The 20,033-nt window shown below is 35.1% G+C and overlaps 1 protein-coding gene and 1 pseudogene across 8 annotated transcripts; both read left to right on the plus strand.

Annotated features, from left to right (window-relative positions):
• Nucleotides 1-1,870: 1,870 nt before the first annotated feature.
• On the plus strand, nucleotides 1,871-19,877 carry LOC131432091 (uncharacterized). Of its 8 annotated transcripts, none has more exons than XM_058598168.1 (7): nucleotides 1,871-2,020; nucleotides 2,087-2,526; nucleotides 2,582-2,847; nucleotides 2,907-2,982; nucleotides 3,846-3,908; nucleotides 3,998-4,148; nucleotides 7,491-7,624. In XM_058598168.1, exons 1-5 carry the CDS (start codon nucleotides 1,991-1,993, stop codon nucleotides 3,856-3,858), a joined length of 825 nt encoding a protein of 274 aa, XP_058454151.1. In that variant the 5' UTR covers nucleotides 1,871-1,990; the 3' UTR covers nucleotides 3,859-3,908; nucleotides 3,998-4,148; nucleotides 7,491-7,624. The 8 variants fall into 8 exon arrangements, with proteins under 8 accessions (XP_058454151.1, XP_058454148.1, XP_058454150.1 ...); XM_058598165.1 differs by having other exon boundaries at nucleotides 3,859-3,908; XM_058598167.1 differs by having other exon boundaries at nucleotides 3,859-3,904.
• Nucleotides 4,280-13,333, plus strand: LOC131428857 (uncharacterized; annotated as a pseudogene).
• Nucleotides 19,878-20,033: the final 156 nt, after the last annotated feature.

Here is a 20,033-nt window from a genome sequence, read left to right on the forward strand (position 1 = left end):
AAGGTAACGAAAACGACTGAAAAATTTTTAAACGTTGAAATGATTTCAAACTGGTTCTAAAAATATCGTATATTGTCTCATAGTTGGCATTAGACCGTTTTTAAGAAGAATTCTGACATTTTGAACCTGAGAGTGTAATAGTGGAAAATTTCGTTTTGATTGCTGTCGCCTTTGATAATTTATAGGATGAATAAAGGATCAACGATAGGATGGATTGAGATGAAATTAGGAGCAGAGTAGTGAACATTTCATAAGTGTTTTTTGCTGTTTTATGAACATTATTTTAATTTCCAAGGAATGTGAATCAATTCTCAATGTGGAGCAAGGCGAATGAAGCAGTAATATGAAATAGTTATAGTGATTTTAGTGGCTAAATCTAGGTTTGAAGGCGACATCCTTACAAATGAGATGAAATAGGGAGCCCGTACCCTAGATCTATAACATTGCATATTATTGTATTCAATGTAGTAGACTGGTCTAGCTGTAGTGCTTATTTCATACGATTGCAAGTGTTCGTTACATTTGTTTATTTTATATTTCTCGCAGAGCAGCAAAAGCGCATTATCGTTTTTGAAAAATATTGTTATTTTGAAAATATCAATGGTATCACTGTATTTTTCATTAACATTAACTGAATTAAATTGATTAAAATATATTTGACTTTCGTCGTATGTAATTTTCGAGGTTGAGAAATTATTTCTGATACAATCATTTGCAAATTTAAAACCGGATTTTATGGCTGTGGTTGAGCGCATATCTATACGATTACTATTAATTCTACAATGCGCTTTGAATTCTTTATGTTTCGATTCAAACCTCATTGACCAATGTTCATTCACTTCGATTTCTCTGCGATGCTTGAACCGATTTTCACAAATCTTGATTTGAATTGAAGTTCATACTGTATTTAAACCTATTGTGAAATTTCATCCGGATCCGACTTCCGGTTCCGCAGTTACAGAGCGATGAGTGTCAAAGTTTTCAAATCGCCATATAGAGTGACAATATGTACAACACCGAAAGAAGAAGAAAACACAAAACGAACAAGGCGTGCTTTGTTCTATTTCGTACACGTTGTGTAGTGATGTCAATAATAATAATAACAATCCTACTACATGTTTCATGCTGTATATTCATGCTGTTTAGCACGCAGTAGTAACAGAAACGCAGGTTCGTTTCGTTAGATTTAGTTTAATTTATTTAAACGAAATAGAGCATGAGATAGTAAGTATAAGTTTAACTACGTTCAAAACTGTTCCAATTTGTAGGTCATATTTGTTGGTAGCAAACGAACCAACTTCGGCTATTCCGATCATCTGAATCCGGTTTCGGGAGAATTGGAAATTGTGATTAGAAACTGCAAAAAGGATCTCACTCACTTTTCTTGGAGATGGCCGAATAGATTTTCACAAACTTATAGGTTCAAAAGAAAAGTCTTACAGTTTCATACGGAATTCCTTAATTTGTTGTGGATACTACTTTCGGTTCCGGAACTACAGGTTAAACAGGATTTATAGAGTTTGTGAGATTAGACCCGAACAAATTATCCTATTCCTATTCAATAAACAGTTGTTTTTGCGAATTTCACGGTTATATTATGATGTAATGAGTAATATGAGAAAGGCATCATTACACCACTAAGTGGATTAAAACAATAATATTAAATGATTGGAAACTTATTGAATTAATAGTTTGGATTAATATAAATCATTGGTTTGAAACAGGCAATTTTCAATTTTGATTCAATAAATATTTGACTTTGAATCAAGGGGCAGATCACTCAGAAAATGCACATTTAATTTATAGTCAATTATCAAAACCTGACATTCAATTTCCATTTCTGGCATCAACTTTTTCGATTTGATGAAACGTCATAGCACCATAATGACGTTTCTACAACAGACACTTGACAGCACTAATTTGAAGAAAAAAGATAAGACCTGTTACTGGTTCAATTAAATTTTAAAAACATTTTAAGTTTTTGAATATAATGGAGAATGAAAATAGGAGCAGTGTACTAGTACGTGAACTATAAAGTCAGTTTCAATCTCATTTAATTTTTATTCGTTTTCAATAATCTTCACAGAAACATTTCTGGACTCGCATGGAAGTGACCATTGGTTTAATACCTCCACTTGTGATAAACATTCTTGATTTACATGGCCTTTCAGCTACCAGTTGGTTAGCCAATGTAACCGAAGGAGACATTGATGCGCTTGAAATTGAAATGCCAAATAGAGGAGAAAAACTTGTCAACAGAGCGGTTATCGAGAACAACAAATTAAAACCAGAAGAATATTTTGGTGGTTTTGTCGACAATCCAGAAGAGTTCACTTTCTCTATGGCACAAAGGAAATGTATACAAGCCATAATTGCAGCAGTAAATAAACATGGTATTCATTATTTCAATGGAACGAGTGTTGGTTCCGAACAAGTAGGCAAGAAAAGCGACATAGTACGAAACAAAACAGATAATACTACCGAACACGATGTATTGGTTAAAAGAATTTTAAGTTATTATAACAAGTACGAATTTTGATAAATTTCAGTTCTGAAATCCATTTATCGTAATTTTCTGCAGATTAAATCAGTGCAAAGGTGAATTCCCTGATGACTTCATGTCAAACTTAGTGATTAGAAGCACACAAGGATCAGGAGGCAAGTTAGTAGCCTTTGTTACGTGCCCAGTGTGTATAAAAGAGATAAAGATTGTGCGATATCCGTCTCATTCCTGGCCGGTGTATAACTTTGCACAGCACTTTAACAAACACAACAAAAATTCCCCAAAATCTCTTTCCGAAAAACCAAACATTTTTCCGTTCGTGACACAAGCAGAACATTCTAACGGTGAGGGTATTAACTTAATTCATAATTTTTCACTTATCCGATTTTTTTTCTCATTGTAGAGCAAGTGTTTGAACCATTCAATGCTGTTGAAAATCTACACTCAGAAAAATTCTCACTTCAATGCTACGTGAAAATGTATGTGATTTTTATCCATCGAACTTTTCTTGTAATACTTATGTGAAGTATAGATAGCACATAATGAACTCATGAACTCTTAGTCCACATTTGTATCACGTAATATCTACGTCATTTTTTCGTAGATTCTATAGAATAATTTTGTGAAATTTATACAAAATTCATTTAAAATATACTGTAAATTTATATCATCTGAACTTAGATTTTATCATAATTTTACATAATAGTCACATTATTTTCATGTAACTGTTACTATAAAGTTGTATATTGAATCTTAATAATGTATATTGGTACTAAAAACTAATAGATTACATAGTCTGTTGGACATAACATTGCGATAAGTTTTGTTTGCACGCAGATATTCTGCAAATTTTAATTTTAAATTCGTTTCTGTTGAATCACTGACGAAAAATATCAGAAATACAGAATGCATTGTTCTAAATGTATGATCTGATTTTTTCTTCGGAGCAGCTAAACTGAAGCAAACATTGTTTCCTTTAAAGAATACCTTCAGCTGGAACTAGTAGTTCAAGATGCGATTGATGTGCTGGAACACAATCTAGAGGTTTTGCCTTTTGAACTCCGCTGTAGAAAAAAACAAAATTGAATTGTGTTTCAGTTCCGTATTTCTGGTGCAGAGAATTCGCGTAATTCGCCAATTGGTCTTGCAAATAAGTTGTTGAGGATTGGGTTCGCAGAGCCATTTAGTAAACTCAATAAATGGTACATTTGTTTATAAATATACTTCTGCTTGATACTAGTAGTATATCTGAAAGTATAACAAAAATTAGCTAGACTTCATAACTGTCGATAAAATTAATAAGCAATTATTTACCCTAAAATCACTGTGACAAATACCGTAGTTGTTTGTTCTAGGTTTTTCAACTGACGCCATATTGCCATATTGACAAAATGAATTCAAGTAAGTACGTGACACATAAAATATATGTGACAACAGCAATAATTCTGACATATGGTTCATTTCATATTCAATCATGATCCGATGATTGGTAAGAACATCACGTGAACTCTGACGACAAAGCCATATTTTGGAAACTACGTGATTTTTCACATAAGGTTAACGTGTGGATTTTTTTTGAGTGTACACCAACAACAACACGGTCAGTTAGCATGTAGCCCAGTGTATTCTGCTTCTGATGTCGTCGGTAAGTATATAGTTGACAAAATTTCTGAATAAATCCAAATTCAACTATGATCGTTTAGAGCTTGAAAGTAGTGATTATATGGAAGTTGAGCAGCTTAAGAGTTCGTTTTCTGAGTCAACTGAATATGATGTGCATTCCGAGCAAATATTAGACACAGACCAGGAAAACTAAAAAAATGGAATGAATCGGCCGGCCATTCCATTTTATTTCCAACGGCCAATCATCCTTTGCTGAACCATTATAATGCAGTACAAAATGAAAATAAGAACAAAAAGAATCATGGTCAAAGATACACAGAAATACAAAAGGACATTTTCACCTACGAGTTTATATCGACGGGAAATTCATGCCATGCTTTTTAAAAGGCTAATATGCCAATTGCTGCTCGTAGTACGATTTTGCGGCATATTTCTTCAAATACGAAAAATGTAAATGAAGGTGACTACACATATATTAATTGCTATACAATATTGATTACTGCGCACGGAACCACCCGCGATCCCATTTCAACCAGAATATTAGTTGATTTTCTGAATTCGATTGGTTAAAATTTGGTACAACTAATCGATTGTTGTTTTAACTAAACTGTCATTTTTGTTTTTCGATAAGCAGAAACGATGGTTGAAACAACCAAATTAACTGTTTGAAAAAAAAACGCTGTCAATTAGTGAGGACACATACCTTTCGATTTCAACAAATATTTTAGTTGAAAGAACTGGTGTTGTTATTGAAACAAAATTCTGTTAGTTGAAAAATAAATCGGTTTTATTTGTTTTAGACATGAGTATTGAAAGTAAAAAAAATGAGTATTGAAAGATGATGCCTTCAAACGGTTGAACTAAAGTTATTCACTGATAATTTTAGTCAATTTATATGAGCTTGGGTGCACCGCTGGGAATTGGAATTTTGCGACGGCAATTCAAACGCGCCATTCAATCGCAGCGCCTCTGTGTGTTTGAAACCCTTCGCTCTTGTTACTTTTATAAATTAAATTCATGTCAAAAAGCGTTTTATTGCTAATGCATGAACATCATCATCGGTATCAAACAGCTGGAAGTAAAACAGTCTGCTGGAAGTAAATCAATGATCGAGTTTGAAGCATAAAATTTTTGCGCATACCTGAAAAATTACGAGATGATCATTCATTAACATTTTCTAATTTGTCACCAAATCTTTTTCATCTTAAACAAGGTTAACTTTATCACAACACCGCTGTTAGATAAACACTTGTTATCATAAATTTTTCAAATCGAATGAACACAATTTCACCAAACGCTTTAACCATCGATGTTGTTTTCATTGACATTTTGAAGCGACGCGAACAGATTTCAACTAGAAAAGTTGTTGATTTTGCATTGCGATTATTGTTTTGCTTTCAACTGTCTCCGGTATTTGACAGCATTCAAAACAACATATTTTGTCGTGAATACGACTTACTTTACTATGGGGTGCCTTTTCAAAATTAGCCATATGGAAGAATGGGCAGAACTTTATCGTGAATATCTCGACTTGTATTAACGGTAGCAACATAATTCTTTCACTATTTCATCAAAAATATGATCAGGAATTGAGGATAATATTTTGAACAGTGTGAGATAACCACAAACAACTAAAAAATTAAGTTTTCTCAAACTTTGAAAACAACGCGGAAAACTCTTTACTTTTGCTTGGCTTTTTCGCGCAAGGACGACGATTTTGAGGTAGTCAGGCACATATCTTCAACTGACTGCGTATAAAAGGGGAACCGTGGTCAAAAGACGATCATTTCTTCTTGTGCGTTGTACGGAAGCAGACGTCGTGGGACTAGCAGCTTCGGAGAGTGCACCTTCTGCGTGGTTAAAAACCTCAAACGCTCAGGTCGTGCTCTCATTTGGACTTCAGCCGTCAGGTGGAGCAGTAGTCAATGAAAGCAGACCTTTTGCGTGGTATAAAGCCTCAAACGCTTAGGTCGCAGAGCCAGTTTCCCTTCGAAGAAGATCGATTACATAAGCCTGTTGGTGGTCGTTTGCATACAACGGGAAATGGACAACAATGTGGTACATTATGCAAAACCAGCCTTTCTAATGGCTTTAAATGTTACCTAAAAAACTATAAATTGTAAATCAAAAATTAAAATTAGCAGTGCAGCGCAAATCTAAGATAATATGATCATTTTATTTGCAATTTTCACAGTTCTAAATTCGCAACAGTGTTCAAAATCGTTTATATCCAATCAGTGTTCAATATCTTAGAAAATTATATAATTTGGCCCTTCACTCACGCCTTCATAAGAGGTTCTTTCCAAAATCACCAATATTTTAACATAAAGACTATACTGTTATGTTGTAATATTTGTGTGTCAGACTGTTTCATGTAACTAATCTGTACTGTAGTTTTTGTGTAACGTTTCAAATTCTAGTAAAAGGGCAAAACTTGCACAATTAACACAATCGATCAACTAATTGATATTCGGAAGTATAAAGAAAGAGTGCCAGTTTTATTCGTATTCACGATATCCAGTTATGTCTCTGACATTACACACCTGTACTTTTTCAACTACTTGAATATATGCAAATCAAAAACCATTTTGGTTGAATCAAAAAGAAATTAGTTAAATCAACTATCGCAAAAATCAAAAAGTGCGATATCGCAATTTTATGATCGAAGGGTTCTCCGTGCGATTTGTCCTAAATTAGGTATAATAGATGTAGCTGGTTTAAAAGACTATCTTTCCGAGAATAATTATTCAGCTGAAGTTATGCTGGTAGAAGATGGTACACGAATTTTGCAACAAGTGCAATATGATGCAAGAATGGATACTCTATCGGGATGCGTATCTCCGTTGAATGAAAATGGAATTCCGATTCAACATCACTTCGATGCTAAGGATGCTTACCTTGTAGCAGATCATTTGAAAAATTGTTCATTAGCAGATACAGCGTATGTTCAATTGGCATTACCAATGGCAGTAGGTGCACCACCTTATGTTTTGTATTACGTTGGAACCGACAACACCTTCCGATTTTTCGATGTTGTGAATCGATGGAAGTATACAGAAAAGCTTTTGGAATCTGAAGGTATCAAAGTGATGGGTTACAGCTCAGACGGTGATCCTAAACTAGTTAAGGCAATGATGTTGCGGACAGCTATCATATCACGTATGGAAGTATCAAGATGGTCAGGATGGTTTATTGTTAGTCATGAACAAGGACCAATTTTCGTACAGGATTTCATTCATCTGATTAATAAAATTCGGAATCGGATTCTGAAAGCAGATATGATGATCAGTAGACATCTTTGTTTCATATGATCCCTTTGATGTTTTTGTTTTGTTTATCAACCATAATTTCATTTTTCTCTTAGGTACTTTTCAAATCACGAAAACTCATTTAAATGAATTGTTAGTACATTCAAAAGATAAGCATAAACTGACTGCAGCAGATCTAAACCCACATGACAAAATGAAATTTTCTCCAACAGAGAAAATCATGAACGAGAATTTAGTCGAATATATGGAGGCAAACGTATCGCGAAGCAATACGGTCAGCCGAGATATTGAGATGCATGCAAAAAATTCATCAAGTATTTTCAAATGTGGATCTATCTCCAATAGATCGGATTTTCAAACTTTGGTATGAACATTTCTTTCATCAAACATGATTACGAAGTACAATAATTTTGAAAATAATAAATTTTAAACACTTTGTAGGTATGTGCTCTTTCTGATACGTGGTTGGCGAAATTGGGCTAAATATAAATATGGTAATTTGAACAATTGTATAACAACCAATGCTTACATATGTTTAGAACTAAACGCACACGCTCTTATTCTACTGATGGTAAGATGCAGGGATCGCAATGCACCGGAGCAATTTTGGATATTGAATTTTTCGAGCCAACCTGCAGAAGCATTATTTCGCGAATTACGTTCAATGACTACAACTCAGCACCAGGCTTCCCAGCAGTACTGCTTTTCAATGACATCCGCCACGAGATAGCATGAACTGTCGGAGCGCAAAGTCGAAAGCCCAGTCTACAATATGTGTGCAAGCATATGCCGAACTGTAATGGCAACAGCGCTCGCATGCCTAAATGAGTGCTGTCACTGAGACAGTTTGAATTCGCCAGTTTAATGAGAGTATTCTATCCGGAGAGTAGTCAAACCGAACGGGCTGTTTGTATCCTGTTTCTTTCTGTTCGCTCATTCGCATAAAATGTTACGGGGACAGCCTTAGAAAATCGAAGACATCCTTTGATTTTTAGGGAATTACTGTTACGAAGGGCTGTCGCCAGCCGGCTGTCTCATCAATGTCTCTTGAAGCAATAAACCGGCTGTTTCTGGAGACGAGCTGTGGTTCATAGTGCGCTCGCACTATTTCGGCGGCCTCAATGAAATGGTACTAGTACATACGATTGCGTTGTTGGGATTACCTTTGCAGGAAATTTTAGGGTTTCATTACAATTCCATTGTAAAATAAAGAAATTGTTTTAGATTTATATATACTGTCGGCGAAGGCAATGAATTTTAATAACTAACGAATATTAAAAGATAAACACTGAGTTTTGTGTAACGGCTCATATATATGAATTTCTAAAGTATTGATCCTTACTGCTTCCTTCTTATTCCTAAAGAAACAGATACACTTCCATTCATTAACAATACTCCGAAAATGTCTTATGCACCCTTATTCTGAATAATGACGTTTGATTTTTGGATCGAATCGTAGCTACTATGCACAACTAATTAATTATTTAGTGTATTTAACGTTACTCCACCAATTGTTGGCACACTTTGGTACCCGTGCCTTACCGATTTCGTTGAAACTATAGAATATGATACTCTGAACCCAAATAAGATGTTTGGTGCACTTTGAATAGTTTTCGACCATAAAATTGAATGGGCAACTTTTATGTTTATATGTGAACATGTGCTTTCAGATATTCGATAAAAGTGTTTTAAAAAGAAAAATATAATGAAACCATTATTTTTCCCAAAAGCATGAAATTTTTTGGTTTTCCCCAAACTTTGTTACAAATATAGTATTCTCAATTGTTCTTTTCCACATAGGAATCAATCAACTAATAGCTTAAATTTATTTAAAATAGCTTAAATTTAGTTGTTCATTTAACATTCACATAGGTTTTTCCAGCAGTTGAAGGAATGAGAATATAAAAACGTTGAGTTCTTAATTTGTTACTACCTTTGAGAACAGATCTTCAATAAACCTCTTTTGTTTTCATAAATATCACAAAACTAGGAAAATAAATTTATAAGTTTTTTTTTATGGAATTCAGTGCCTATTAATATAGCTTCATTGCGGCTTAAATTGACTTTCCCTTTGCTTTCATTGCAAGTTTCTATGTTTTTGCAGTTTCTTTTTTCGTTGAGGTGGTAGATCTTTTAGTACCATCTACACAAATACAAGGTCCGCAACCATGAAGTTGATTGGGGGAGCTCTCAGATAAAAAGTAGTTCAACAGATGGTTGTTTATGTGAAGAAAAGTTAAGAAGAAATTTTCAAATCGCAAATCATTTAATTAAAAGCCTTCCATTTAGTTTAATCCATATCCAACTTCTTGTTTCGAAATTAAGGGATGATCAGTACCAAAACTGGGAATTTAAAAATTTAATTTTTGAATTTTAAATAAATGAAAGACAAATTCGTGTCATATACAGCTCTTAAATTCTGTTTCTCCTAGGATAACGAAAACAATGAGTTTCTTAGGGTCGGAAATGACTGCTACAATATTATTATTATTATTATTATTATTATTATTATTATTATTATTATTATTATTATTATTATTATTTTTATTATTATTATTATTATTATTATTATTATAATTATTATTATTATTATTATTATTATTATTATTATTATTATTATTATTATTATTATTATTATTATTATTATAATTTTTATTATATCTTTTATTTATTCCCGGTTTCAAACTTAATTGTTCACCGGGGATTTACACCTACATTTTTCAGAACATAATTTCTTTTCAGAAAGAAAACTGTTGAATATGTGCAAAGAACTCGGCTCTCAGAAAGTTTGACTATTTAGTTACAATATTTATAGTTCCAAACGTTTGATTTTTTTAAATGCAGACACAAGCTACTAAGCCAATTAGATTTTAGAAAATTTTCGACATTATTAGACTTGTAACTGCGGAAGTCGAATCCGAATTAAATTCAATAGTTCGCTTTGCTATTCACGAATAACTGTCCTTTTCCGTGAGGGCGTGAGAGCCGACTCAAACAGAAAACCAAAAATGTGTACGAGAATTGTAGCGAGCGCATATAAACTGGATGTGCTGTTTGAAATTTCAATGCACCGTATCTTCTTCTGCGTGCGGCTCGTGATTGCAACATCTACATTTCCAAAATTGGATTGAGCGTAAAAGCACATAAAGGAAATGATTGAGATACTTCTAGAAGTTTACATGAAATTGTCCTTTTAACTGTAGATATAAATTTGGGCCTCAGTTACTTTTATAGCAAGTTTTGTGGCAAACAACGACATTAAGTTAAAGAATTCAAAATATACTGAACACAAGCTTCTACTTGATGAAAGATACGCTTTAACCGAGTTTTAAATTTTACAATGTAAAGTGACAGTTTCAACGTGTGTAAAAGTCGCGAACTTCTGGTAGCTATGACCAAAATAATGTAATAGTTAATATGCTGTTTCTGGAAATAAGATAATTCTATGCATAACAGGAAGAAAATGATTCAGCAGATTATCAGCACAACCCTATATCATATAAGTAACCGTACTATATCCGATATGTATTTTGGAATATATTCCAGGGTAATAGAAACACTATACTATTCATATATAGAAGAGAACTTGATATGTCTGGAAAGCTTGAGACCACATTACTCAAGAAAGACATTATTACATAACTTGGGGAATTAAAACTTTTTTTCTAAATAAAACAAAATAAACATTCGAATCTGTTACGGGCAACCATGCTGCATTCCACGCTTGGAAACATATTTTTTGGAAGAACCGGAATTTTTCATTCAGTTTTTGCATTCAAAGTTTTGTTGTACAGTACCTGAAAATAAGATGTTTCTGAATGATTTTTACCTTGCAAATTCCGACTCCAAATTTTTCACTCAAGGTTTTTATTCGATTGGTGGTTCAATGTATAACGAACTTAACGAGCCAGGTTTTGTATGTTTCATTCCTGACTTGAAAGAATTCTTAGTGTCCGTAGTATTGCAGCACTAGCCATGCAAAAATCCCGTAGACTTACAAGTCGACTGTAAAGCTAACGCTAACGAGTATCGAATACGGAATCTTTGATTTGAATATATCTTTCACTACGAACATTTATTTACCATTAACATATAAATCTAAAATCTGATTCAATTGGCTTTTACACTCTTATATAAGGAACGATTGGATGAAAATAATGCTCCACGCACATCAGTACGCGCATACACTATGAATGTTACAGCCCACAAACCGACCGCAAACTGCCTGAAAGGAGCACGCCGAACTGACTCAGCTATTGAAATACATTGCTCTTTAATTAATCGATCGATCAATTCATAGAAGATCGACCAAAATATAAAAATTAACTTTCATTAAAACCAAAGTCCGTTCTTCAATCCGTTTCGTATTAGTAGTTTCGTATATTATTAATTATCAATTATATTGTTATCAATGCCCTACCAACGGTGATTGCTATGCGCAATGATCAACCGCTGCGCAAAGCAATCACCAAAGGCAAAACTAAAACCCACATGCTTGCCTCGAATCTTCATAGCAAACCAAGAGCAACAAATTTGAACCGCACCGGCTACTGTCGCAGACCTGGTCAAGGGAGAGTCATATTTTGCTCTCGATAGAAACAACGCAGTGACTGATACCCGAAGCTTACTGTCGCAACAGCGAGAACTTCATGCTTCTTCGGCTGTCGTGGACCACGACAAAATGTCTTAAGATGGAATGAACTGTCGAACGAAGTGAATGACGGCAACGTTGGCTGTACAGAACTATTTGTCTAAGGGCTGTCGTGATGAAACCTATCACAAGGCTGTCATGGAAAGAGTAGCATGACATCCTCAATAATAATGTCGCGCGGCGGTACATTTGGGAAGCCTGCTCAGCACACACAGGTCGATTTTACTTTGAAAGAGTTCGGAGAAAAACTTCGTCGCGCCCAAATGCTATTACGCGTCGCATATCGTAACAAAAAATTACTAAATTTTCCTTCAATTATTCGAATGAACTCGAAATACACACAGTTGTTTCAATTGCCATCTGATCAAGAAATAACGCAGACAATTGATAAAGCTCTTGAATCGGCGTCTTCCATGCTTGTAGCGCTTGGAATTATCGAGCCATCATTCTACGATTCATTACATGCAAGAGAAGCGTCATTCGAATTCGTTTGTGCTATGAATGACTCAAGTGATTATCATGACTTTAAGGAAGGCAATCAATTTTCTAAAAATAAGGCATTGTTTGAGATTGAACCAATGAACAAAAGCTCAATTGAATCAGAAGATTCTAACGCTTCAAAAGACGATAATAAGATCTTCGATGCCGAAAAAAATATTTATCAATCTGAAAAGTGAACTGAACTTGAAAAATAGCACATCGAAAAAACATACGTTCAAAATCAAAGATCAGAAAGGAAAAATATTTTTCGTGAACAAATCGACATTCGTTTGGATGCTAACAAACGGACGTCACAGAAGAACAGAAACTCGTGTTTCAAGGTATCGTCATCGAAATGTAAATTATCCAGCACTACAAAAACCATGAGACCATTACTTAGCGGATCGATGAGGATTTTTGATTTCGGATGATTAAGTATGTGGTTGTTCTGTTTATAATAAAAAAGGAGTGTATATTTAAGTGTGTTTTTAAGCTTACTGTTTAAAAATATACCGAAATCCATTGTTTTTAACAATCTAAAAAAACTGTTCGGACTTTTCACCAAGTACATTTGTATTTGTATTTGTACTTTTACAAATATTCAATCACGAAGATTAATTCAAACCTTTTCTACACGGTTCAGTACTGGCACGGAACGCTAATTTTCTTCCCAACGTTCTAATGCGTGTATTCCAATATGAATTCACATTATGTTATCATCGTATCAGAAATCGATGTGTGGAACTTTTGATTAACCCGTCACGTTTGTTGAAATATGGTATTTTCACTCTAATATTTTTTAAAAAGTAGGACATGTGTTTTCATCTTCATCAAAAGGTTAACCAATACTCATTACTAGTAGAAATTGTAATGATTTAAATGAAATTTACCCTCTGAGAGAGTGATAAGTTTTTGATCGTGAATATCTCCTGTTATATCTAACGAATCAACATAATTCTTGCTACATGCCATCGAAAATATGATCACAATTTTATGATAAAACTTTCAGTTGTGTGACATATTCTTAAATAGTTCACAATTAAACTTTTCTGAAATGTTTGGTATAAACGAGTATCAAAGAAGATAATTCATAAGGCGCGTTTGCCATTCTCGTATTTTGAAAGCTCATAGCTCAGTGATCTGTAGAAGGATTTATATAATCTAACTACCAATAGAATCGAAAATTTTCAACTTGAACGTGTATTACAACAATATTGAACTTTTTCAATAGTACACTATTGAAAAACCTGTTTGATTTAACCCATGACAGCACCAGCCAATCAGAACGCGAGTTGTCTGCATCTATACAAGAGCATCCATATAAAAGTTGAATGGTTCATTTTTCCTACCATTTGCTGAGCAACTCTTCCCGAAACAAGACACACGACAGCAACATCGAGGACCTGTCGTCTCATTGTTTCCCGAATGCACGAGACACCGTCAGCACAATGACACCGAAAAAGGCAGCCGAAAAGTCCAGCAAGGCCCATTTCCGAAACAAGACACACACGAGAACCATCTCAGATCTCAATATTTCCTACCAAAAGATTAATCAAGATGGGAGTTAAAATAATTTGCACCGTCACTAACACATTCAATTACGAACGGCAATGCGAAAGCGAAAGTGATGATTTTGAACACATCTTTATACTAGTATACAAATATGCCGAGCGAAACAGAGTTGCCACAGATCAATATGTATTTTTGTCGCGATTACTTTAGTATGCGGCCGAAAACAAAAATTGTTAGAACAAATGTTTCCACTTGATTTGCGCATTCTACTTTCCAGGCGTATCAGAACTGGCTAAACTTAAAGCAATTCTAAATATTTCTTTATCACAGTGATGTGGTCATCCTGAAAAGGACGGGGTTTTCAACGGATGGCCAGCTGCAGATGGCGAGGGATGATTTTCGTTTTCGTTGTCATGGGCAGCGTTACCGGCCAATTCCAACACTTCGGCAACCAAGTACTCCATCACTGCCGCCAGATAGACCGATGCACCAGCACTGACACGCTCGGCGTAGTTCCCCTTCCGAGGCAAACGATGGATTCTGCCGCCAACTGGGCACTTCAGACCAGCACGGTTTAAGCGGGACTTTGCCTTGCCCTTAACTGTTCCTCCTGTGTGTGTGTTTCTGCGTAAAAATTCCACAATACACAGTTAACAGCTCGACGACCAATTCAGTACTGGCTGCCGCTCTGCTAACTCTCTCTTTTATATCGTTTCACTGTTTCCCGTTCTGCGTATAGGAAAGGAATTCTAACAAATGGGAAGTCCGTCCACCGCTACCACTAGCACGTATAAAAGGAAATGTGATGTGAGAAATAGCGTCATTTAAGTTAAAGCAGCTACTCTGTACGTACGAGACACCGTCAGAACGATGGGTCCGAAAACAGGTAGAAAAGCAGATTTGTACCATTACTAACACATTCAATTACGAACGGCAATGCGAAAGCGAATGTTGAACACATCTTTATACTAGTATGGGGTCGTGTGAAAATATGCCTTGCGAAACAGGGTTGCCATATATACAGATTAATATGTATTATCATTATTATTATTATTATTATTATTATTAGAATCACTTGCATACCGAAGATCGTAGATACATTTCAGACCAGGCCATTGCAATTGTCTCGTACTGGAATTTCGAGAAGAATCAGATATCTTCGAACTTCATAGCTTCAATAAAAATAAACTACAAATTTGTTGTACCTAGCTTCCTATATTAGCAAATTAAAAAGGAATTGTTTCAAGTTTGGAATATATAGTTGTAGAATAGTAGCTGTTTAATGTAACTAATCTGTACTTTAATGTAGGTGTATCGCTTCAAATTCTATTAGTGAAAAAGAGGAAAGCTTGCACAATTCATACAATCAATCTACTAACTGATATTCGGAAAAGTGATGGGAGCGTGTCCGTTTTTTCGTATTCACGACATCCAGTTATGTCTCTGACATTACTCACCCGCCTTTTAAAACACAAAATATGTGTGTGTTGTGTTAGTTCCTACACAAAAGTTTTTCTGTACTACGTGCTAGTGCAAGATCTCCGACAAGCACAACTATTTGAAGCACCCAGTCCAACGGCCAGCTTTTATTAAATGATCAACACAGTGTTTTGTTTCTTCACTATAACCTAATTTCAGGAAAACATACGATTCCTGTGTAACCGCCTGCTGTTGAATCACAAGAACTTCCTTTAGCTGAGCTTCTACCGGATCGAAAACACATACCTGCTCGAGGATCATCCAAACTAAAATAAATTGAGAAGCAACTCTTGCGGGTTCAATTGAACACAGCTCAAAATATTCGCTTTAGATTTAGGCAGTACCATGTTTGCATCTTTGTGACTGGGCGGATAAACATTGACAAGGGAAAAAGAATAACAATTACACACTCCGCAAAATATATTGAATTTTAATGTTCATGTGAGAATATACATTTAATTTTTTCAATATATTGCATATATGATAAGTGATCTGCCCCTTGTATACACTTCTAGATCTCATAAACAGAGGTGCCAGGCCTACAGATATGTCGCACAGATTTTCTCGGATATCTGACGCAGTACACAGATTTGTATAGTTTTTTGGTACAAGATATAGAGTTGCACATATTTTGTAAATTTTTAAGGCCTTATTTTGCTCGCTAAAACTGATCCCGATAAAAAAAAACCCGTTTTAATCCACCTAGTGGTGTAATGATGTCTTTCTCATGTACATATAATATTGTGGTATTCTATTCAAAATTTTTCTCTTCGATTTTTGAAAGAAACCAAGAGATTGTTTGTGCATTAACTAGTATAACATACAGAATAAAACAGTGCTTTGATTGCGTAGGTCATCCTTAAGAAAACGAAGTGGGTTCACTATTATATGCACCTCCGGCACTGGAACCCGAGAACCGGTATAATCAAAGTCGGTTCGTACGGCCACCAAATAACATGACATACAAACTCTACTAGTACGCACTCTAAATGATGATTTAAATGTTTGTTGCATCCGAAAATATGCAGGAATATTTGGTAGAACCAGAAGACCTTTCAATTGACCCTAAGATTGAGAATAACGGTTTAGAGTCCAGTTTATAACATTTTTACGGTTTTTGTTTCGCCGGTTTAAGTGACAGTGTACAATATTGAACACACTTTACCCAATAATTCCGAAACTGGGAATCGAATCCAGATGAAATTCAGGAATTTCGTATGGGACCGGGAAACCTTTCATTTGAATCTAAGTTTGTGGAAATCGGTCAAACCGTCGCTGAGAAAAGTGAGTGAGATGCGTTTTGGTATATATGACCACTATTTCCGGTACTTCCGGAACCGGATACCGAGAACCAGGATAGCCGGAATCTGTTTGTTTAGTTGCCTACTGATAATGACTATCGATTTGTGTAGTTTTGAGACCAGTTTAGAAATTTTTTTACCTTTTTTTGTTTCGCCGGTTTAAGTGCCGGTGTACAATATTGAACACACTTTACCCTATAACTCCGGAACCGGAAGTCGAATCCGGATGAAATTCTGGAATTCCGTATGGGACCGAAAAACCTTTCATTTGAATCTAAGTTTGTGAAAATCGATCAAACCATCGCTAAGAAAAGTGAGTGAGATGCGTTTTGGTAAATATGACCACTATTTCCGGTACTTCCGGAACCGGATACCAAGAACCAGGATAGCCGGAATCGGTTTGTTTAGTTGCCTACTGATAATGACTATCGATTTGTGTAGTTTTGAGACCAGTTTAGAAATTTTTTTACGTTTTTTGTTTCGCCGGTTTAAGTTTTTCAAAATCGGTTCAGCCATCTCCGAGAAAACCTAGTGAGATTATTTGACACATACACTCACACACATACATACACACACACACACACACACACACAAACACACACACACATTGCTCAGCTCGATGAACTGAGTCGAATGGTATATGACACTTGGCCCTCCGGGCCAATTTTCACTAGTCGGGTTTTCAAGTGATTGCAGTGAATCGATTCGATGTATCAGCTCATCAGCTTTTTTAGTTTGAACTTAAATTTCATTTTGTGCGCCGTTTTTCTTATGCACCGGTTTTCTTTCATATGCATGATCGAAATTGACTAATTGATTCGCAATGATGCAATGAATGCAATGCGAATTAATTTATCTTTAATTGATGTCGACTAAATTGAATCTCTTAAAGAGCCGAAGATCCGATCAGCTCGTAGCGTGTTCCTTTCGTCATAATGCAGTGAACTGGGTAGCAAATGAGTGAGCTGATGAGCTGCGGTTCTTTTGAAAAGAGCTGTGAGCTGTCAGCTCACTTCAATGATTCGATTCACTGGAACAGCTCAGGAGCGAATTGCCCATCTCTATAGAACTGTCGAATAAATAAAACTAAAACGGATTGCTGGGGATACGTTTGTTTCAGTTTCAGTTACATTATAGACCACCCATATGAATCTTGGAGCTGCTGAATTTGCTCTTAGATGCTACGAAACAAATGTTTGAGTTAGTGTCATCATACTTTTTTCAGTTCATTGTGATATTCCATTACATTCATTTGGCTTGGGTCGACGTCAGGAAATATTCAATTAGGATGCCGAAGAAAAGACAAATTAATAAAAACAAGGTGAAAAATGTTCGGTTCAAGGTATTATTAACGACGCTAAATTACTTCTTATAACATACACTCAGGTTTTTATTCCTTTCAGAAAGTTTAGAAAATGGCGTCTTACAGAACAGGAAATTCAGTAAAAGGGTTGCTGATCAACTCAACAAAAGCGATTTGCAGGATGAGGTTGGTTCAATTTTTGTTAACATCCCTCATATACTAATAATATTCTTGTTTTATATTTTTATAGTTACAACAACTACTACAACAATCTGGTGTTCAGATGGGACATTTGTGTCGGTTATGCCCACAACCAGTCGGCTTTGGGATATTGCTATCCAGGATCCGCTTGTTACAAATTCATCCGAGAATTTATTCAAAACTGATGAAACGCACAAAGATGTACCGCTTGATTTGTCGTCGTCACAAGGAGGATCAAATGAAAGTTATGTTAAAAATGTTAAAGAGCACAACAGTTTGATCAGTGTGGAAAATGTTGAACAATACACGCAAATCGAAATTGAGATGTCAACAGAAAGGGTATCAACAGTGACCCAGAGAGAACGAAAATCGTCCCCTGAGACAGAGACGGATGATATTGGTGTGGATAATCAACAGTTTCATGAATTAGATGATTCATTACCAACGCTCGAAAGGAATTCATCAATCGACTGGATGATGTTATGCAAGAACTTAGAAGAAAAAAATAGAAAGCTGCGCAACCAACTGCGAATATTGCGTAAGAAACTTTTAAAAATGGATGATGCCAAATGCTCGTCAGACAATCATGCTCTGCGTCTTTCAAAAGATCTTGTCGCATTAAAGGATGGACAAAAAATTCCATAGGTAGAACAAAACATCCAGAATTTTCATTAGATTATATTTATCTTATTTACAGGCTAAATTCACTCAAACTGATGGCATTCCTATAAGAAATTGGTTCAAGAATTGGTTGATCTGAACAACCGTGCCACTACAGATAGGATGTTTGTAGGTTTGTTGGCTCCGCATTTAATTGGAACAGATAAATTGATAACGATGAGTGTTACGGGACAACAATCCCATCGTTTTATGAATTTGAAAAAGCCAGATGGATCACCTCTCTATCCAGCAGGAACGAAGATGGACCCGAATATATTTGAATTTATTTGCAGTACGTAGTATTGTGAACAATTATCAAAGTAGCTGTGTGAGTAGTAATAGAAATTGTAATCTAGGATTGTTACATTCGTAATATTTTCGATGGAATCGTTTATTCCATATTGTTCCTCGAACTATCTACTGACTTTTCTTACTTTCTCCAGCTAATTGACAGATTTTTGCTTCGATAATTTCAACCGAATTGTGAAGTCTTATATAGTTGTTAATATTTGTCTATACTGTATATTGTGTGAAATATATTGATTATTGTAGTGTGTATGTTCTAGTTCCTAGGATTGATTCAACAAAACAATTATTATTTCTTACAGACAAAGTTGCAGAACGTACAGCAATTAGTGTCGGCCAGGATAATATAATATTGATTCGTAAGCGTTGTGAGGAAAAAATCATAAGAAGATACCTGGCGCAGAAAATTGCAAATCTTAAAAAGACCGTTATATTAAAAACTTCTGGAACGAAGAAAAATAACTGAACATACTCTAAGGGCGAAATATTATAACCGACCAGTGAGATTTGTTATAGTATAAGTTGATTTATGTAAGAATTAAACTAAATCCTGTAATAATAAAATAAGAGTAATATATTTGTTCATTTATATCACTGTCTTTTAATTTTTATTATGATGCGTATTATAGATTATAACCCAGCTGCAGAACGATACAAGTTATGGAATTTATGTATTACCGACACATGCGGGTTATGCATTCAGTGAGCACACATATGAACTTTATAAGCATGACTTATGAAATTC

Source organism: Malaya genurostris, chromosome 2, assembly GCF_030247185.1.
Source record: "Malaya genurostris strain Urasoe2022 chromosome 2, Malgen_1.1, whole genome shotgun sequence".
Lineage (NCBI taxonomy): Eukaryota > Metazoa > Arthropoda > Insecta > Diptera > Culicidae > Malaya > Malaya genurostris.